The following is a 21,722-nucleotide window of genomic DNA, read 5'->3' on the forward strand; positions in this document are numbered from 1 at the left end:
GGGGGGGATCTCGTGCTCAGCTGGGTGTCCTTGTGCTCAGAGTGCATCAGATCCTTCCCTGGAAATCACCCTGAAATGCCATCACTGCTCATTAAATTCAGAGAAATGGGAGCAGGGCAGCCAGGGCTTTCAGCAGGCAGGCAGCCATCCTGACTCCAATTTCCAATCAAACTGCAGTTCTCACAAACAAAATAATTCCTTTAATGATCAAAGGGATTTTTCCTTTTTCTTCCTCTCCTGCCCTGGGGCTGTTGCTCTTCTGCTGACAGTGAGTGGGGCTGGGGTGGATGCAGGTGGAGGTTGTTGACCTTTAGAGTTGCAGTGTGGCATTTTCTGGAGCACCAGAGACCTTCTGTGCTGCTCTGCCATCTTGAGCACGGGGCACTGGGGTGCTGTTATCAAAGAATCCCAGAATGGTTTGGGCTGGAAGGACCTTAAAGCTCATCCAGTGCCACCCCTGCCATGGCAGGGACACCTCCCACTGTCCCAGGGTGCTCCAAGCCCTGACCTTGGACACTTCCAGGGATGCAGGGGCAGCCACAGCTGCTCTGGGCACCCTGTGCCAGGGCCTGCCCACCCTCCCAGCCAGAAATTCCTTCCCAGTATTGAATTTAAATCTATTTTCCTTCAGCTTAAAGTCCTATCACCTGGCTTTGCCCCTTGTGGGATGGTGGCACAGGGAGAAAAGGACAGATGTGGCTGTCACAGCTGCTCAGGACACCAAAACCCCCATTAAAACATCCCAGGTGCAGGGTCACACTCACCCCATCCCAACCCAGAGCTCCATCCCTGCAGGACACGAGGCATCCCCTTTTATTTCATCCCCCCTTTGTCCCTGGGGATGGTTCTCCCTCCCAGCCTGCCCCAGAGCCTCAGGACAATCTCTGTCTCTGCTCCTCAGCAGCAGCAGCAGCAGCAATGGCCAGATCTCAGATTCATGGCCCTGGCATCCTTGGGGTTCCCTGGCATCTCCTGGGGAGCAGAGCAGCAGACCCAGAGCTCCCTGAGCACAGACTTGTTGCACCTGCCCCTCCTGCTGCAGATGGCCCCAGCCTTTGTCTGCCTGCACTTCCAGGGGCTGGGATTTATGGCAGGGCACTGGGGAGGGGGGCAGTGGGGGAAGGTTTTGTCTGCTCAGGGGGCAACTCACTGGGGCCACGTGCTTGTCTTTGTGCTGGGGCTCTGCTCCAGGGATCAATGGATGCTCTGGGATCATAAAATTGTGGCATGGTTTGGGTTGGAAGGGGACTTGAAAGATCACCTGGTTCCAGCCCTCTGCCCTGGGCAGGGACTGGGAGCTGAGCTGGCATCCAGAGAGGGGCTGGAGGTGCTGCCTCCCCTGGGATGGTCTGGGGGTGGATGGGGTGTAAATCCTGCCCTGGGATGGTTTGGGGGTGGATGGGGTGTAAGTCCTGCCCTGGGATGGTTTGGGGGTGGATGGGGTGTAAATCCTGCCCGGGGATGGATGGGGTCTGGGGTGGGTGTAAATCCTGCCCTGGGATGGTTTGGGGATGGATGGGGTGTAAATCCTGCCCTGGGATGGTTTGGGGATGGATGGGGTGTAAATCCTGCCCTGGGATGGTTTGGGGATGGATGGGGTGTAAATCCTGCCCTGGGATGGTTTGGGGGTGGATGGATCTGGGGTGGGTGTAAATCCTGCCCTGGGATGGTTTGGGGATGGATGGGGTGTAAATCCTGCCCTGGGATGGTTTGGGGGTGGATGGGGTCTGGGATGGGTGTAAATCCTGCCCTGGGATGGTTTGGGGGTGGATGGGGTCTGGGGTGGGTGTAAATCCTGCCCTGGGATGGTTTGGGGGTGGATGGGGTGTAAATCCTGCCCGGGGATGGATGGGGTCTGGGGTGGGTGTAAGTCCTGCCCTGGGATGGTTTGGGGATGGATGGGGTGTAAATCCTGCCCTGGGATGGTTTGGGGATGGATGGGTGTAAATCCTGCCCTGGGATGGTTTGGGGGTGGATGGGGTGTAAATCCTGCCCTGGGATGGTTTGGGGATGGATGGGGTGTAAATCCTGCCCTGGGATGGTTTGGGGGTGGATGGATCTGGGGTGGGTGTAAGTCCTGCCCTGGCTGGTGGCAGAGCCCAGCCCCTGTGGCAGTGTTTTGCTCACACTCTGTGCAGGGTGATGCCCACAGCAGCCCCTGGGTGCTTCAGGAGGGCTCCTTCCCCTCAGCCTGGATGGCAGGAGTGAGGGGATGGGTGTGGCTGTGTCTGTCTGTCTGTCCTCTCTGTGCCCTTTAATTAGCAGCAAACCAGAGGTGTCTTGGGGACAGTGCAGGCATGGGGAGGAGCCCTGGGAGCCAGTCCCTGTCCCTGGAGGTGTCCAAGGCCAGGCTGGATGGGCAGGGAGCAGCCTGGGACAGTGGGAGGTGTCCCTGCCCATGGCAGGGGGAGAACAAGATGGGCTTTGAGGCTCCTTCCAACCCAAACCACTCTGATTTTATGGCTCTGTTCTGGTGTTGTTCATCTGTGGGGCTGCTCATGGGGGTCTCCCAGCAATCTGGGGCTGATCCCAGCCAGCCAAAGGCAGTGGGGGTTGGGAAGGTGATGCCCAGTCTGCTGCCATGCCCACCCAGGATCAGGGACAGCACACACAGCCCTGCCTGGGAGGGTGGGCAGGCCCTGGCACAGGTGCCCAGAGCAGCTGGGGCTGCCCCTGGATCCCTGGCAGTGCCCAAGGCCAGCCTGGATGGGCTTGGAGCACCCTGGGACAGTGGGAGGTGTCTCTGCCATGGCAGGGAGAGGGATGAGATGACCTTTAGGGTCCTTTCCAACCCAGATCCTCCTGGGATTCTGTGGATTTGGCCACTCTGGGCCCTGTGCAGGGCCTGTCCTTGGAGCTGTCCTTGAGCAGGGATGGGGAGCTCAGGTTTCACCTGCACCACTGCATTCCCAGCCTGCAGCAAGGACAGCCTGGCTGGGCTTTCACTCCCAGCTCCCTGCAATGACCTCTTGCAAAATCCCCAAATATCCTCCCCCTGTGCCTGCTGTGCCTCTGCTCCCCTCGGTGCCCTGGGGGCTCAGGCCAAGGTGCCCTGCAGCGATGGCACTGCAGGATTGGCTTGCTGGGACCAGAGGGAATGGCTGGAGCTGTGCCAGGGCAGGTTTGGGGTGGATCTCAGGGAAGGTTCTTCCCCCAGAGGGTGCTGGCACTGCCCAGGCTCCCCAGGGAACAGGCACAGCCCCGAGGCTGCCAGAGCTCCAGGAGCTGCCAGGGATGCCCAGGGTGGGATTGTTGGGGGTCTGGGCAGGGCCAGGAGCTGGGCTGGCTGATCCCTGTGGATCAGGATATTCCATGATCCTCATCTCCCCCAGCAGACACTTCCCTGTGCAGCCTCCTGGCTGGAAGGAGTTTGCAGGCAGGGGCAGAGATCAGGGCAGGCAGCTGGAAGGAGCCACGGCTGCCTGTCCTGGCTGTGCCAGGTGCTTTGCATGGCAGGGCCACAGCAGGAGCAGCAGGGACCCTGGCACAGGCTCCCAGCCCTTCCTAGTGCAAATCAGCACAGCTTCAGAGGGAGCTGGCTGGGAGGGGGCCTTGGGATCTCTCAGAGGAGCTGGGCTTGCTCAGCAGCCCAGCTTTGCTTGGTCCCTGACTGCTGGGGAGGCTGGGCTGGGCTGGCTGTGCCTCTGCTGCTGGGTTTGTCTTGTTGGATTTATTCCTTCTGTGAAAGTTCTCCTGGCTGTGCAGTGCTGCTCTGCCTGTGGGGTTTGCAGGGTCCCCAGGCTGCTCCAAGCTCCATCCAGGCTGGCCTTGGGCACTGCCAGGGATCCAGGGGCAGCCCCAGCTGCTCTGGGCACCCTGTGCCAGGGCCTGCCCACCTTCCCAGGCAGGGCTGTGTGTGCTGTCCCTGATCCTGGGTGGGCATGACAGCAGACTGGGCATCACCTTCCCAACCCCCACTGCCTTTGGCTGGCTGGGATCAGCCCCAGATTGCTGGGAGACCCCCATGAGCAGCCCCACAGATGAGCAACACCAGAACAGAGCCATAAAATCAGAGTGGTTTGGGTTGGAAGGAGCCTCAAAGCCCATCTTGTTCTCCCCCTGCCATGGGCAGGGACACCTCCCACTGTCCCAGGCTGCTCCCTGCCCATCCAGCCTGGCCTTGGACACCTCCAGGGATGGGGAACCTGTTCCAGAGCCCCCCCAGCCTTGCAGGAGGATTCCTGCAGGATTTCTGGAGCCCTTGTGGCTTTGCTGTCCCGTGGCTGCCTTGCCTGGCTCGTGCTCCAGCCCAGCTCTCATTTTATCAGTGCTCTTTCTCCAGCTCTCTGAGCCCTCTGCCTGCAGACATCCAAGGTCAGAGCTGCACCACAGCCTGCTTTTGCTGCTTAGCTGCTGCTGGGAAAACCTCTGGCCCATCTTGAGGACAAATCTGCCCCCTGTGCCACCTGCAGAGTGAGGAGGGCACTGGGCACCCCCTGTGCCTGTCCCTGTGCTGCTGATGTGCATTTGCACTCCTGCCACCTCCTGCTCCTCAGCCTGACCTTCCCCAGGCTCCTGTGGGTGTCCTGCTCCTGGTGACATCCCAGTGTCACCACGGGGCCAGTCTGTTTTATCAGACCCCAGGGGCTGATTGGGCACCAGCTCTGGAGTGGGTTTTGCTAAGCCCACACTTTGCCAAGGGCTGTAGGGAGCAGGGAGGGCTGAACCCATTTTATTTCTCTCTTTTTCCCCCCTTTTGTTGGTGATGTGTCAGGCCCACAATAGTGGGGGTGTGAGCAGCAGCATCTCACCCTGCTCCTGGTGGGAGGAGGGGGCAGCAGAGCATCCTCTGCTCTGGGGGCATTTCCCCCTCTGCTCAGGGGGGTATTGGGCATTTTTGGGGATGAACAGCACACAGGGCTGTCTCATGGGCATCTGCTCCAGAGAAAGGCTTGGGTTTGACACCTCCCCTGTGCTCCTCCTCTGAGAGCACATGGGGCTTGAGCAGCTCTGAGGTTGGGCTTGATAACCTTAAGGATTCTTTTCCAACCTTAAGGATTCTGCTCAGTTCTGGCTGGGAATGAGAAGCTCTCCAGCTCCCCAGTGAATTCCCTGCATTCAGGAACCATGGATGGCTGCCTCTGCCCTTGTGCAGCTGAGCAAGGGCTCAGCTCCTCCTTCCTCCTCCTCCTCCTCCTCAGTGCAGGCAGGAGCTGTGGGGCTCCTTATGCAGAGCAGGTGATGGCAGTGGTGCTGCACACCTGCCCAGGTGCTTTGGCTTTATTCCATTCCATGGGATGCAAAGTGGATCTTGTTTTCCTGTGAGCTCCCATCCAAAGGCAGCCCCAGCTCCCATCCAGGGGATTGGCTCTGTCCATTCATTCCTGGGAGGATCCCGAGGGGAGGGAACCTGTAATCTGAACACCCTCATCTTTTATTCATCCTCATTTAGTCTAAATGTCAAGTTTTCTCTCTTTTTAATGGGGGAAATTCTCCTCTCTCTGTAAACTGGCCTTTTTGAAGTCCACCAGCGTCTGGAAATAGATGGCAGCAATTAGTATTCAGATGAAGTATGAAGTATTCATGTTTAAAACTGTTGAAAGCCTCAGGGGTGATGGGCCCTGCCTGAGCTCCCCTGTACCTCCATGGCTCACCTCTGTGCCCTCCCTACCAGGGACCTGTTGGTATTTTTCTGAGCTTGATTGACCTCCAAAAACAAGCTGGAGAACTTCAGACTTGAACTTTGCTGCTTTTACTCCCCCAGCAGCCTGAAAATCCCTCTGAGTGCAGCTCTGCCAGGCAGAACAGCCTCACTGGCTTTCTTTAAATACAAAATCTTCCTGTTCCATGCTCAAAATTCTTCTAAGATTTATTTAGCCCAGAGAAGTGGCAGCAGCCAGCTCTGCCTGGCCACTGACCCATGTCAAATTGCTCCTCCAGCTGTCCCTGGGTCTGGTGTCCCCCAGGCTGGAATTGCTGACATTCCCCAGCAGGCTGGGGAGGATGCTGCAGCCTCCTGGCTCTGTCTGCCTGCCAGGCAGGAGGCTTTCCAGGAAGGCACAGATGGAAAAAAACAGAAGGAAAATCCCCTCAATGGCAGGAACATCTCTGTTTTTCCCAGCTTCACTCCAGGCTTGGTGTTCCTGGTCCAGAGCTGCAGGAGCTGCCCTGCAAAGGGAGGGATTGGGAAGTGGTTTGTGAAGCTGGATCAGAGCCCTGAGCTCTGTTCTGCATTTCCACAGCAGAGTGTTCATCCCTGAGCTCTGTTCTGCATTTCCACAGCAGAGTGTTCATCCCTGAGCTCTGTTCTGCATTTCCACAGCAGAGTGTTCATCCCTGAGCTCTCTTCTGCATTTCCACAGCAGAGTGTTCATCCTGAGCAGGAATGGGCTCACCGTGGGAGCCACTGAGCCTGGCCAGGTCCCCTCAGGCCATGGGGATGTCCCTGCTCCTTTCATCTTCTTGTGGTTCCTGCTCCATGGGAAAACCCAGCCAGTGCCTCAGATCTGGGCTTTGGGTGCCAGGAGCTGTTCCCACCTGCCCAGGGGTGCTGGCTGTGTCTGCATGTCCCCTCTGTCACTTCTCCAGGGCTCTTTGTGCCCCTTGCCCAGGGGGGATGGGTGATCCCCACTGCTGCCCATCTCCTGCTGCACTTTGGCCTCGTTTTTACCTCCCTGACTGCCTCTTTCCTTCCTTTTTTTTATTTTATTGTCCCCCACAGGTCCACTTTGATCAGTTTAAAGAAGCACTTATCCTCATTTTATCCAGAACCCTGTCCAATGAGGAGCACTTCCAAGAACCAGGTAAATACTGAAATCAGCTCCAGTTTTCATTTTCATTGGCACAGCAGCTCTGGGTGGCTCTCACAGAGCAACTCAGAAGAGAAAATGCTTTTTAGGTGCTGCCATCCATGCAGAAAAGGTGTTGGGAGGTTTAGGTTTTATAGAGATGGGGTAATTGAGAGGTTAAAATATAAGAGTTATAAAAATTATTTATATTAATATATCTATATTAATGTATTTGTTTATATTGATATATTTATTTTTATTTTAATTACATTATTATATTGATATAGTTGTTAATAAGTATAGTTCTATATTAGTGTTACATTAATATATTTATTGGAATTTTTTGCCTTAATTTTTTTGCCTTAAAATTTTTTTGCCTTAAAATTTTTTTTGCCTTAAAATTTTTTTTGCCTTAAAATTTTTTTTGCCTTAAAATTTTTTTTGCCTTAAAATTTTTTTTGCCTTAAAATTTTTTTTTCCTGAAATTTTTTTTTGCCTGAAATTTTTTTTTGCCTGAAATTTTTTTTTGCCTTAAAATTTTTTTTGCCTTAAAATTTTTTTTGCCTTAAAATTTTTTTTGCCTTAAAATTTTTTTTGCCTTAAAATTTTTTTTGCCTGAAATTTTTTTTGCCTGAAATTTTTTTTTGCCTGAAATTTTTTTTTGCCTGAAATTTTTTTTTGCCTGAAATTTTTTTTTGCCTTAAAAATTCGTATATTTATATTGGTATATTTGCTTATATTTCAAGGTTTATACTTTTTTTTTTTTTTTATTTTATTAAAAATAAAATGTTGTTTCATTATTACTTTTGATGAAGGGTGAGGAATGGATTCTTTACACCAAGGCAGGTTTGCACAAAGGCATTTTCAGAGCCCTTGGGCATTTCTGTGCCACTCCATGGTCTGCATGCCCAGGGAGGCTCAGGCTGGCTGTGAGCAGAGAGCTGCAGCTCCCTCCAGGTGCTCCTGGCAGGGCCAGGGCTCAGCTCCCTCCATCCCACCCCACTCCTGCTGCCCAGGGATGCTTGAGGAGCTCAGGGCTGTGGCCAGGCAGACAAGTGGCTGATTGCCAACAAATCCAAATTTGCTGGATTTTGTGGTTTTTTGAAGTCCATTCTGTTTCCTTGTGTCTGAGCTGAGCAGGGTGTTGGAAGCTTCTCTGGATTTCTCCCAGAAAAAACACTCGGGGTGTTCCTGACCAGGTGAAGCTCCTGAGAAACCAGGTTGGGGCTGGTCAGAGAATTCCAGGGTGGGAAGGGAGCAGTGCCACCCCCTGCCATGGCAGGGACACCTTCCACTCTCCAGGCTGCTCCAGGGACACTGCCAGGGGCTCTGCTGGGAGTCCTCAGTGCTCTCCTTGCTTCCTTCCAGTGTGCCCTGAAAATGGGGCATTTTTAGGCTTTCCTTGGCAGCAGAGGTGTCAGGCTCAGTGTTCTCCCCCTGCAGCTCCAGCTGCTGCCACACCTGGATGGAAATCCCTAATCCTGCCCTTGGAGCAGCAGGGGAGCCAAATCCCCCAAGGAGAAAACAGCTTAGCCAAGGGGGAGAGAGAATTCTGCAGGTTTTCTTCTCCTGGAGCATCCCACTCTGGAGAGAGGAGCCTGCCAGCAGAATTACAGCCTTCCCCTTTCCACCAGGCTGCAAAACCCCCAAGGTTGGAGAGGGGTGATGGATGGATTGTTTTTATTCCCCACCTCTCATTTCCAAAGCTCTTTAAGGCTCTGAGAGGGGAGCTGGCAGCTCCTGTGCCCAGCATTCCTCAATGGAATTTCCAAGTGCAGCTCAGGGGGGAGCATCCCTGGCAGCCCCTCGGGAAGGAGCTGGCACAGGGCAGGAATCAACCCCAGTGAGGCAGAACTAATCCAGCATTCTGCATTTATTGGGGTATCACATGGCTGAGAAGCTCCAGCTTGATTGAAATGTAAATAAATCCTCCAGAAACAGCTAAATTTGGGGTTATCCCAGGGGAAATTACCAGTGGGGCTGGAGAGCCCTCCTTGGGGACACTCTTGTCACAGTGGGGTTGGAGTGGCAGGAAATCAAAGGGTGTGGGGAGCAGGTAGGGAGCCAGAGCCAGGCAGGCCTGGGAGGCATTTTATTTTTAATGCATTTTGACAGGTTGGTTAATGCCAAAGTCTTTGCTTCTTTTAATTTAGATCAAGCTGGAGATTTGGGGGAAACAAGCTGCTTTGTGCTGTTGGTGTCAAACTGTCAGGGAGTGTGGAAATGCTGGTGTTCCAGCCTGCCCCAGGCGAGGGGAAAATTGAGTTAAGAGCTCTAAATCGAATCATTTAAATGAAAATTTAATTTGGGGGGGGGTTGGGGGGGAGGGAGAAGCAGAGATTTGAAGGCAGTTTGCAGCATCTGGGGAGTTTGCTCTGGAAGGAGGTGGCTGTGGGGGCTTTCTCAGGGATTGGGGTGGTGGGGGGGTCACTGGGGGCTCTGTGACACAGCCAGGGGGTGGCATGGCCTTGTCCCCACGGATGCTGCCAGCTCAGGGGGGTGACAGGAAGGACAGGGAGCTGTGGGAGGTACAGGGGGATGCAGCCCCTCTGCTGCTCAGGGATTTGGGGCTGGAGAAGCTTTGGGGACACCTTGCAGCCTGAAGGGAGCCCAAAAGAAACAGGGAAAGGGATTGTGGAGTGACAGGACAAAGGGAAATGGCTTTGAAGTGCCAGGATGGGATATTGGGAATTAATTTCTCCCTGGGAGGGTGGGCAGGCCCTGGCACAGGGTGCCCAGAGCAGCTGGGGCTGCCCCTGGATCCCTGGCAGTGCCCAAGGCCAGCCTGGATGGGCTGGGAGCAGCCTGGGATGGTGGGAGGTGTCCCTGCCATGGCTGGAGGTGATTTTCAAGGTCCTTGCACCCAAACTGATTCAGTGACAGGCTCTGGGGTCACAGGGGCTGGGGACAAGGAACCAGAAGTGCTGCAGTTCCTGCAGGAGCAGCCACTGGGGTTTCCTCATTTCCTCAGGCTTGCAGAGAGCAGCTGATCTATTTCTATATTAATTTTTTTGTCTTGGCAAAAACAAAAATTCCCTTTGCAAAGGCAAGACTGGCAGGGAGGATGGTGCTGCAGGCTCCTTGCAGCCAAGGCAGGCAGAGCTCCAGAGCTGCTGTGATCAGCTCTGTCCCCTCCAGGGTGTCCCTGTGGGGACACAGACCCAGCTGGGAGCCAGAGCATCAGCTGGCTGGGCAGAGCCTGGGAGCAGGGATGGGGAGCTTCCAGGAAAAGCAGGAAAAAAGCTTGAATGTGGTTTAAAATAATCTCTATTTTAGCTCTTGGTTCCTGTGGGACAGGGCTGGGTGCTGCTGCTCTTTGTCCAGGGGTCACTGCAGCAGAGAGGGGACAATAAAATAGATTTAAGGGTGGGGAAAGGAACAAAAAAAAATCAGTGGTGGGGGTGATTAGGGAAGAAAAAACAATTCAGGCTTTCCCCCCCCCCCCATTATAGCAAATCAAAAGTGCATGGAAGCTGGGCTGGGGAGGGATTATGGGGTGGAGTGCAGGATTACAGGAACACCCAGGAGAAATTAAAGAGCACTTTGATGCCATCCCTCCTCACAGCCACGAGGGTTTGGGGGTTTTCCCTTCCCCATTTTCTCCTTCTGGAGAGAGCAGAAGTGCAGCAGTGCCCTCTAAGAGAAGGGGCAGGTGGGGATGATGCCCTTTGGAAGGGCCCCATCCATGGGGAAAGGTTGTTCAGGTGGCTGCAACCCTGGGGTAACAGCAGTGTCCCAGCCCAGCCAGGGGTGCCTGATGCCACAGAGTATTTTTGGGTCAAAACCCGTTGGGTTTGGGTTGTGGTGACCCTTCCACCACTCCTCTCTTCCTCCACTGCTGATCCTGAATGATGAAATAGGGCTTGGAGGGGTTCAGCCACACCTGGTGCCTCAGGGGATTAGGATTTAGCAGATCCTGGCTGCCATGTGCTTTGCCCAGCACTTGGAGCATCCCTCCCTTCCCAATCTTAAGCAGCAGAGGAATTAAATTCCCCTCTGCAGGCTGGGATTGTGGGATGAGGGGGCTCCTGCTCTAAACCCCCTTTTGTCTGTGCTGCAGGGCTTTGATGCCTGGCCCAGGGAAGGGGAGCCCCCCCCCTCCCTCCCCATCTGAGGGCAGAGCAGGATTTTGAAATGACTTATCTGGTGCAGAAAGGCAGAAAATCAAGTGTAAATCTGCAGCCATGGAGACATTTCAGTGGGATGGATGGGGGGAGTGAGAGAGGGAATTGATGGTTCCTGTCTGTGGGGCTTAAAGCAGGGGGGGAAATGCAGACCTGGGGGGGTTGTTTCATTGGAGGGGCACAAACCCTCGGGGCAGTGGGCAGGAAGGGGAGAGCTGCTTCTCTCAGCCTCTTCCTCTTGCCCCCAGCCTGGGGGCAGTTCAGGGGGGCAGATCAGAGCCCAGGGGCTGATTGGGCACCAGCTCTGGAGTGGGTTTTGCTAAGCCCACACTTTGCCAAGGGCTGTAGGGAGCAGGGAGGGCTGAACCCATTTTATTTCTCTCTTTTTCCCCCCCCTTTTGTTGGTGATGTGTCAGGCCCACAATAGTGGGGGTGTGAGCAGCAGCATCTCACCCTGCTCCTGGTGGGAGGAGGGGGCAGCAGAGCATCCTCTGCTCTGGGGGCATTTCCCCCTCTGCTCAGGGGGGTATTGGGCATTTTTGGGGATGAACAGCACACAGGGCTGTCTCATGGGCATCTGCTCCAGAGAAAGGCTTGGGTTTGACACCTCCCCTGTGCTCCTCCTCTGAGAGCACATGGGGCTTGAGCAGCTCTGAGGTTGGGCTTGATAACCTTAAGGATTCTTTTCCAACCTTAATGATTCTGCAACCCTTCCTGCTCAGTTCTGGCTGGGAATGAGAAGCTCTCCAGCTCCCCAGTGAATTCCCTGCATTCAGGAACCATGGATGGCTGCTTTGTGCTGTTGTGTGTGCCCAGCATTCCCGAAGTGTTGGGAATGGTGGGAGCATCAAGGGCACCAGCTGCTCTGCTGTGCTGGGGGTTGGGGTGGGAAAGCTGGAGGTGGAGAGGGTGCTGGAGGGGTCTGTGCCCACCTGGCTAAGAGGTGATGGTGCTGGAGAGGGATTTGTGCTTCCAGGGATGGGGCTGCAGGATGTGCTAAGGGAACCCAGTGTTAAGGAAAGCACCCTGGCTCTGGAAATGGGATTTCAGGGTGCCTGGGCTGGGATCCCCTCAGCAGCTGGGCTCAGGCACAGCTGGTTTGGAAGCTGGAGCAAACTTTGTTCTCCTCAAGCTGTGCAGGGTCACCTTTCCCTCCCAGGGATGTGCCTGAGCTTCACAGTTTTTTAATGACAAAAGGCAAACAAGCTCACCCGTGGTGCTGAGAGCAGAGAGAAGAGAGAGCTCAGCTGCCAGCCCAGCAGTGGGGAGAGGCTCCTGCTGTTCCCTTTGCTGGGGTGGCACTTTTGTGTTCCTGAGAGTCACAGAGCAGCTTGGCTTGGCAGGGACTTGGAAAACCACCTCGTTCCAACCCCCTGGAACAGCAGGAACACCTTCCACCAGACCACTGAGTTTCCAGCTGCAGCAGTGGGTAAACACACTGGGTGTGCTGGGATTCTTTGGAAATTCAGCTGAATTCCAGCTGCTTCCCCCTCCTCCATCTCTCCCAAGACAGATGGAGGTACGGCTCTGTCCTAGGAATAATCAAAATGATTTCTGAAGAAAAACAAAGCCCCCAGCCCTCTCTTGTGCAGGAGGGAGGAAATAACTGGGTGAATGAGTAGCCACAAATATTAGCATTTCAGAGAGAGCTGCTGGATGGAGATTGTTCACCACTGGGCAGGCTTTAATAGGAGTGATAAGGTTTGCTTTTGTTCTGGGGCTCTTCCTTAATCAGCCTGGCTCCTCCTGATTTTTCTATCGGTGCACTCCATCACCCAACTTTCATGTGCTGAGTCCCAGCTGCAGCAAATCTTGTTAAAATGGCCTTGTTCAAACACAGGCACGGGGTTTGTTCCCTAGAGCTGCTCCCAGGCTGGATGGAGCGTGGGGCTGCAGGAATCAAAGCACTCCTCAGCCTGTGTATTTTATAATTCATTGCATAGCTAAGTTGTGGAATATATTTTTTTTTCCCCTCTAACAAGCTTGAAGCCTTTTCTTCCATATCTAAAGGAATATTATCCAAGGAGGCATTTGGGCAGGGGGGTTTCAGACCTGCTGCTTTCTGTGTATCCTTTGTCAGTGGTGGAACAGCTTCCCTGTGCCTTATTAGTATTGCACTCTTGCATTTCTTTTATATCAGAGCCCTCTGCAAATAAAATTTTCAAAAGCTGCTGCTCTTGCCACCGCGAGTGGCGGAAAATAAAAGATGATGGAGTCCTGGGGGGGTTTCAGCAGTCAGGTTAGCAAACACTGAAACAAAGCGTGGCACCGAGCCTTCCCCTAATTGAATCCCTGGTTAATTTGGTCCTTGCTTTAATTTGCCCCCTGCTCCAGATTCTCACTGAGAACAGCCCAAAACGTGCTGATTTATTTTCTGGTTTGATCCTTGCCTGCCAGTGCTCCCGGATAATTCAGTCCCCAAAGGCAGGAGCTTGCTGGGGAAAGCTGGAGCTGGGGAATGTGGAGCCCCTGTAATTAGATGATGACTCCAAAGGGTTATTTAGACCTTGCAGTTGGCTTTGGCTGCTCAGCACAGGCTGGGACCTGCCCTGGATCAGCTGCTGCTGTCGGGGCCCCCGAGTGACTCCCAACTTGCCCAGTTTTTTTCTGCTCTCCTGCTTGTTTGGGCATCTTTAATGGAGCTGAAATTCAAACCCACAGAGAGCAGCAGCAGCCGCCCAGGTGTCTGCAGGATCTGGAGACTTGAGCTGCCTCAGTGCAACTCTGTCCCTCATTAAACCTGCCTGGTGCTGCTAATGGAGATGAGTGCAAGGAGGAGAAGCCAAATGGACTTTCCATTCCATCCAAGGCTCCTGGCAAGGCTGAGAGGGTTCCCCCCCACCTCCATCCTCTTAACCTGATCTGGGAGTTGGGGAAGGGTGAGGAAGAGGAAGATTGCACTTTGTGACAGCTTTTTTTGGCAGGGAGCAGCACCAATTGCAACCATCAGACCCCATGCCAGGGTGAGGGGGGGGATGATCCAGGCGTGGAGCCACCTTTGGTGCCATTGCCCACCGGGAATGGTGGCAGCAACTGGGCACTCAAAATCCTGCTGGACGAACACACCAGCCCCGAGAGAGCTCAGGAATGACATTCCTGATGTGTTCTGTGCTTGGATTCCCCAGATTCCTCCCCAGAAGCACAGCCCAAGTACATCAAGGGTGGCAAACGCTACGGGCGCCGTTCCCTGCCGGAGTTCCAGGAGGAGGTGCAGGACTTTGCCGAGGTGACCGTCATCGAGCCGCTGAGCGAGGAGCCACGTCCTGCCCACATTGCTGCCAGCCAGGAGGTCAGCAGGGAGGGCTGGGGGCTGGGCTGGCCTGGTCACCTCTGGGCATGGCTGCTCCTCACATCCAGAGGGGTTGGGATGTGCTTGGAGCTCTCCAAGGGAAGGCATTGGCTGCTCTCCTAGGATGGGTGTTGGGGTGGCCTTGTCACCTTTGGATGTGGTGTTGTGGTGGCCCTGTCACGTCTGGATGTGGCTGCTGCCCTCATCCAGAGGGATTTGGGATGTCCCAATGCCTTTACTGGCCACTCTTCTTGCCTGTCCCTAGGATTGGTGTTGAGGTAGCCTTTGTCACCTCTGGACATGGCTGCTGCCCTCATCCAGAGGGATTTGGGATGTCCCAGTGCCTTTACTGGCCACTCTCCTTGCCTGTCCCTAGGGATGAGCCGTGCCAGGCGTGGCTCCCTTGCTCCACGGGCCGTGGGAAGTGGGGAAGGAGCTGGGCCAGTGCTCCTGGCTGGAGTGTGGGCCAGCAATTAAGCAAGGGCTGAGCTGCTGCCTCTGTGGCTAACGAGGTGTGGGCTGGGAGCAGCCTGAGCACGTCCACATCCATGAGTGCAGCTGCCAAAACCCAGCCATGGCTCCAGCAGAAGGGCTGGGTGGGCAGCAGAGCCCCACAGCCAGCAGCTGCTTTGGGACAGTGGCATCTAATTGCTCCCAAAAAATCCCCATTCCTGGTTTTGTGCTCCAGATTTGTGGCTCTCTTTGTGCCACTGTTTTCAATCCCAGAATCTCCTCTTGCTTCCCCAGCCAGGAAGGCCAGAGGAGCTGAGTGGTTGGAATTGGTGCTGTGTGTTAGAGCACAGCCACAACAGCATTTCCCTGGAGCTGGGCTGCTTCCAGCCTGCCCTGCTGTGCCAACTATTGTTGATTCAGGAGCATGTGGTGGGAGTTTTTCCACTGCTGCTTTCTCCCTCCTCTGTCTCGTGGCTTCCCTTGGAGCCTCTGCAGCTCTGTTGTGGGGGGACACCCAGCCCTGTGTGAGAAAGCAAGGAAGGAGTTTCCAATTCCCATGCTTTCTCTGCTATTCCTATGCAGCTGAGCTTAAAAATGATGAAAACACCCCAAACCAACAGCTCAAAGAAATCTTTTCCACCACTCCCAGCTGCTTTTCCCTGTTCCTGGTGACCTTTGCTCAGCACCACGGGGATGCTCATCCATCTCCTGGTGTTGGCCACATGGGCTGCCCTGACCTTGGAGTCCATGTTAATCCACCCACACTCCCCGGGGAAGTGATGTCCTTGCTGGGAGAGGCTGCTCTGATCTCCCCCCTTGGTTTGGGCTGTCACAGAGGTGTAAAAGGGCAGTCCATTAACAAGGTCACTTAATTAACCCAGCTGGTGTAACCAGGCTGTGCCAGGGGGGCTGGATCAGGCTCCTGCTGGGAATGCTTCTTGCACCTTTTGGGCTGGTGGGATGGGTAATTCCTCTGCAAGTGGAGCAAAAACCAGGCTAAACTTGTGAAACCCCTACTTTATCAGCATCTCCACAGCAGATCCTCTTGGAATGCATGGGAATGACTTGCTGGAAGGTGCTGAGGGGTCCCAGGGGGGTGTTGGAGGCTCCTGCTGCCCTGATTCCCTGGGATCTGGCCAGGCAGCAGCCCTTGGCCAGTTCTCTGCTGCTGTGTGTGCAAACACAGCCCCCAGCCCGGGCTGTGCCTGGCCTGAGAACTGGGGCAGGATGCCTTAATTGGTGCTTGCTCCCAAGCAGTGCCAATTAAAAGGGCTCAGGCTGCGTCTGAGAGGTTTCCTCCCCTCCCTCCCTCCCTGGTAAACACGAGGGGAAAGGCTGGAAGGCAGCTCTGGGAGCGCCTGCCCAGGGAGGCTCCACCTCCTTCCCCCGGGGTTTTCAGGTGCTGCTGGATCAGGTAATGAGCAGCTGGGTCTGGATTTGGCACTAACCCTGCTGGGGTGGGTTCCTGGGGGTCCCTCTGACCTGCAGGAGCTTGTCCCCATGGATGCTGGCTGTGCTGGCTTCCAAACCTCACTGGGGAGCATCCATCACCTCCCCTTCCCCAGCTGCTGCTCTGCTCTGGCACAGGTCCCTCCTACATGGAATCCCAGAATGGTTTGGGGTGGAAAGGACCCTAAAGCCCATCTCATCCCAACCTTCTACAGTTTCCACTAGTCCAGGTTGCTCCAAACCCTGGCTTTGAGGCTTTAGAATCTGCTGGCACCTCCCAGTTCTGTCCCACTTGCTCCCATGCTCTGTGTGCTCCTGAATTGTTTCCAGCATGGGCTGGCATTGGGAGGCTCGGGTTGAAATTCCTGCTTTTGGGTCCTTGAGGTGGGACTCCCAAAGTGGGACTGTCCTGGAAAAGCAGGATTTGTGAATCCTTGCTCCCAGAAAAAGTGCCCTGCTGGTGTGACTGGTGCTTGGAGCTGAGGGCACCTGGCAGAGTGAGGGCTTTGACAGCTTTTTTGGGGGTTTGTGCTCGGGCTGCTCAGCCCAGGGAGATGCAGTGAAGAACAAAATCCATCAGCACTGGGAAGCCAGGATTTGTGATTTAACAGCTCAGGGTAGTGCCTGCTCCCAGAAAAAGTGCCTGACTGGTGCTTTGGAGCTGAAGGCACCTGGCAAAGCGAGGTGTGGGGATTTGACAGGTTTTTTGGGGTCTCTGCTCAGCCCAGGGAGCTGCAGTGTGGATCTGGGAAGACCAAAACCCATCAGCACCGGGGCGAGGGCTCACCTCGTGGCATGTGCTGCTGATCATCATTTTAATTAGCAATATATTCCAGGGGAGAACAAAGGTCTGGCTGGCTGGAGCAGATGGCAGGGGGGGACACAGAGGTGGCTGCTGCCTCATTGTGGGCAGAGCACTCGGCCCAGGCTGCAGATGCACTCGGAGCCATCTGCTCCCCGCACGCGCCTCCCCGGGGATCACACATTCCTGGCACCCCCTGCCTCTGACCCGGGGCCAGCTGGAGCCCTGCTGGGGCTGGGGGACAATGAGAGGCTGACATGGGCGTGTCCCACCCACCCCAGCCCCTCTTTGTCCCCTCCTGGTGGTGGCTGACCCCAAGCCCCTGCACACAAAGGGACGGGAGGGAGGGAGGGGAGGTCACACGAGCACCCCAGCCCAAAACCCCCTGGCTTTGTTCAGCCTCTTGGGGGTGTTGGTGTTGATGGAGTTATTGTGGTTTTGTAGAATCCCAGTTTGGGTTTGGGTTGGAAGGGGAGTTTAAATCCCATCCCACCCCTGCCATGGCAGGGACACCTTGCACTGTCCCAGGGTGCTCCAAGCCCTGTCCAACCTGGCCTTGGGCACTTCCAGAGATCCAGGGGCAGCCACAGCTGTCAGGGTTCTGCCATTCTGTTCTGTAAAGAACTTCCAGGGATTTAATGGCACCTGTTGCCTCAGCTCCTGCTTTTTGTCCCTCGTGGGACATTGTGATGCTGTGGCAGAGAAGGGCCCTTGCCTGGTCCTGCAGCTGAAACGGGAACAGCAGCAGAGCTAAAAAAAGTCCAGGGCCTTAATTCGGTTTCCATGGCAACGTTGTAGATTAATGGCTTTTAGCTGTAATCTGAATGAGAGGTATTGAACTTTTCTGGGGTGATTTAGAGCCTCTTTATGTCCTGGGTGACTTTGACTCCAAATCCATCAGTCACGTGCAGGCAGAAGGATCCACTTGTACCACTGCAGGAGCAACATCTGCCACAGCCAGGGCAGAGCTCATCTTGTGGAGCATCACGTGGCAGTAAATACCCTGGGCTGCTACAAGGGTGCCAGGGATGAGACAACGTGTAGTACATGAGGAAATCACCTTAAATGCTGTGCTTCTGCTCCTGGTGCTGCCTGGGCTGGTGGGGTGGTGCCAGAGGGAGCTGGATGGTTTAAGACCACCAGAGAATGGTTTTATTTTCCCTCTGTTAGGCTCAGTGAAAGGCTTGTTGATAGCAAAGCTCTCTCCTGATACAGAGCTGCACTCAGAGCAGGAGGTTTGAATTTGGCTTGGCTGAGTGTGGGGCAAAACCAAGTGCTGGAAGGGAAGGATAACCCAGCTCTGTGATCTTCCCTGCATCCCCCTCCCCTCAACCATCAGCCCCTCAAAGGAAAGCAGCACGTTTTGCTCAGAGGGCAAACCTCTCTCCTGCTCCCCAGCACCCTGCCAGGCTCTGATCTCTGCTCTGTCCCCTCTGCTGGGTCACTGTGGGGCTTTGGGCATCTCTGGGCTCTCCCACCACAGAGCTGCACGTGCCAGAACAAGGCAGGATCAAAGAGCCCTGGATTCCCAGCCCAGCCTGCAGGGAGATGAAAGCCTGGCAGCCTGGCTGGAGCCCTGCAGCTCCTTGGATGCTGATCCCAGAGTCTATTTCATTCAGGGGCTGCCTTGCAATCCATAACTCAGGAGCCTTTTGTTTTCTCCCCAGCACTGGAAGACGCGAGGCAGCGAGGAGTACGAGGCCGAGGGTAAGAGCAGAGAGCAGCACCTGGGTCTGCTTGTTCTCCTGGCTTGTTCTCCTTGCAGCCTGGAGGAGGGATCAGAGGGGCTCTGGGTGTCTGGGGCATCCCAGCCTGGCAGGAGGGTGAAAGCTGAGGCTGGCACCCCCCTGCCCTCTTCATCCTGCTGTGGGTGTTCCTGGTCCCCCTGCCCTCTGTCCTGGTCCCCATCCTGCCCCGGGGGGCTCTGGCTGTACTGGAGCCTGGTGGGCACTAGATGTCAGCAGGGACCAGTCATTAAAAGTTCCCTAATTGTCACAGAATTATGAATTCCTGGAATGGTTAAAGCTCATCCAGTGCCACCCCTGCCATGGCAGGGACACCTCCCACTATCCCAGGCTGCTCCAAGTCCTGTCCATCCTGGCCTTGGGCACTGCCAGGGATGGGAAATTTCTCTGGGCAGCCAGTGCCAGTGTTTTACCATCTTCATCATCCAAAAACTTCCTTTTAATTACATCAGCAACCCTTCCATATTTCAGCTGCTTTCTAACCCCTTCCCCATCCAAAGGGACCAACCTTTTTCTCCTAAAGCTGCTTTTCCAGCCCCAGGAGGTGCCCTTGCAGCTCCCTTGATCCCATAGCAGCCCAGGGGAGGAGGGGTCCCTTTTCCAACTATGCCAGCAGCTGAGGAAGCTCTCCTACCCTTCCCTGGCCCATCAGACTCATCCCCATTCCCAAAGATCCTCCTGGCCACAGCCCCAGGTGCTGCTCAGTCTGCACCTGGCCAGGCACTGGGAGGGATGAAAAGCTGTGAGGATGTGGCACCTGGGGACAAGGGTCAGTGGTGGCCTTGGCTGTGCTGGGGAACAGTTGGATTCCATGGTCTTGGGGGTTTTTCCAGCCCCAGCAATTCCATGACTCTGTGGGTAGAGGCTCCTTCCCCTGGTGGCACAGGTGAGTGAAATGCTGAGCAGAGTCTGATACTGCTGGGCCAGCACCCACATCCTAAAGCCCAGAGTGAGCTCTGAGTAGGATGAACCCAGAGAAGTGATCCCTTGGGATGTGCAGAGCCAGGAAGGGGCTGTGCCCACCACAGCAGCAGGTTCTCTGTGGGGTGCAGCCCCCCAGATCCTCTGCTCCTCACTGCAGACACCAGAGCCATCTCCCCCATTGCAGGGCAGCTGCGCTTCTGGAACCCAGACGACCTGAACGCCTCCCCTGGGGCCTCACCGAGCCCAGACTGGATCGAGGAGAAGCTCCAGGAGGTCTGTGAGCACCTGGGCATCACCAGGGATGGGCACCTGAACAGGAAGAAGCTGGTGTCCATCTGTGAGCAGCACGGGCTGCACGCGGCGGCCGGCGAGGTGAGCGACCCCCCTGCCCTGCCCTGCCTGGCCTCTGCTGTGGGACCCCAAAATCCCTCCTGGCCTTCACCACCAGCTCAGGGGCTGCTTGGGAAGGGGCTTCCAGCTCCAGCTGCTGGTTCTCAGTGAGGGTTTTGGTCCCAAAGCACCAGGGCAGCTGCCAGGCTGAGCCATGGCGTGTGTGCTCCCCACGGAGACGCAGAGGGGTCTGGAATTGAAAAGCATGGCTTGGATTCCAAACATGTCTCCTTAATCCTGGGAATTTTCTAGCTAGGCAGTAAATATGGGTTAAATATTCATAGGTGGTTGCTTTTGACTTTGTGAAGGCCTGGGGGTGTTTCTGTCCTCCCTTTTTCCACAAGAAAATGAAATTTTTAACCAAAAAAAAAAAAAGGCTCTTATCAATTTAGGATTTAGTTTTATTAAAAAAGCCAGATTTTTTTGCATCTTAAGATAACATGGCTTGTATTAATTTCCTCCACAAAACATGTTCCTGAGCAGGTGTATTCCTTTGCAGCATCCACAATGAAATGTTTTCAGGGTATTAAGGCAGAAAATAATACCTGAGAAGATAAACTGGGCAAAGAAATAGTGAGGGACTAATCTGAGCATCTCCAGTCCTGCTTTTGAGGAAGCAGCATGCCCTGAAGCATAGAACAGATTTATGATAACCTTGCAGTGTCTCAGGGGTTATTTTTGCCTGGTCACTTCAAGCTGCTCAGGGTTTGGCATCTGTCTCATTACCTTGAGCTGAATTCCTGAGGTCACACTGGCTCAGGAGCAGAAGGAAATGAGGTTTTTTTTTTCCTTGCTGCCTCATTAAACAGCAGCTCCAAGATGACCAGGAGCTTTTCTTCATGGTTTTCCACATGGAGAGTGTGGAAATGTGGTAGGCTGATGGAGCAGGTAACTCTTGCTTTGCTCTTTTTGGAGCCTTGGGAATAGGATGTTTGCTCTGGGCCAGATTTTTTTTTTTTTTTGGCCTTTTACATGATTTCTGTCTCCTTGCAGGTGCTTGAAGAGGTGCTCCATAACCTGGAGCAAGATGGGACCATGAGCATAGAGGATTTCTTTTATGGCCTGTTCAGGAATGGGAAATCCCTCACCCCTTCAGCATCCACTCCGTACCGGCAGCTGAAACGCCACCTCTCCATGCAGGTGAGAAAGTGAGAGGAGAATCCTGGGGGCAAAAGGAGCAGGAGAATTCCTGAACAATTCCCACCCAGCCTGTCTCCTCCTCTTCCTCAGTGCTTGTCCCTGCAGGGGCAGCTGTGAGGCAGGAGGTGGTGGCAGTGAGCTCCAAAAGCAGATTTCAAATTCTCGCTCAGAAAAAACTCTTTTGGGGCAGATAAAACACAGAACACCCTCGTGGGAAAGGGGACACGGCTCCCCTTTGAAGTTTTGGGGTTTGGAGAGGGCTCTGGCAACCTGGGGAGTGCAGTGGCAGAGCCTTGTAGAGTTCCAAGGTGGTTTGTGTTGGAAAGGACCTTAAAGCTTGTTCTGCACCTTCCACTGTCCAGGGTGCTCCAAAGTCCATCCAGCCTGGCCTGGAGCCACTTCCAGGATGGGAATCCAGTATGAACTGGGTGCAGGGGGAAGTACTGCCTGGGATAGGCTGGGGACATGCAGCTCCCACATCCCTACTCCAACTTTTGCCTTTTTTCCCTGAGAGAGAGTTTGAAATCTGCTCCCTGTCTTTGCCTGGAGGCTGAGGGCTCTACCCAAACCACTCTCTGACACACCACAGCTCAGCTCTACCCAAACCACTCTCCGAGTGCTCCCCGCAGCTGTTTCAGGGAAAATGACATTCCAAACCAAAAATGAGCAGTGGAAAAC

At 54.6% G+C, this 21,722-nt stretch overlaps 1 protein-coding gene across 4 annotated transcripts in view; it reads left to right on the top strand.

Moving 5' to 3' along the window:
* The window catches only part of NIN (ninein), a 66,502-nt gene that overhangs the window by 6,562 nt on the left and 38,218 nt on the right, over nucleotides 1–21,722 (top strand). For all 4 annotated transcript variants that reach the window (XM_030240339.2, XM_050975444.1, XM_050975443.1 and 1 more), the window contains exons 3-7: nucleotides 6,662–6,743; nucleotides 13,978–14,141; nucleotides 18,513–18,552; nucleotides 19,699–19,886; nucleotides 20,898–21,044. In XM_030240339.2, coding sequence (XP_030096199.1) covers nucleotides 6,662–6,743; nucleotides 13,978–14,141; nucleotides 18,513–18,552; nucleotides 19,699–19,886; nucleotides 20,898–21,044 — 621 coding nt within the window. The remainder of the gene's footprint in view (nucleotides 1–6,661; nucleotides 6,744–13,977; nucleotides 14,142–18,512; nucleotides 18,553–19,698; nucleotides 19,887–20,897; nucleotides 21,045–21,722) is intronic.

Source organism: Serinus canaria, chromosome 5, assembly GCF_022539315.1.
Source record: "Serinus canaria isolate serCan28SL12 chromosome 5, serCan2020, whole genome shotgun sequence".
Classification (NCBI taxonomy): Eukaryota; Metazoa; Chordata; class Aves; order Passeriformes; family Fringillidae; genus Serinus; species Serinus canaria.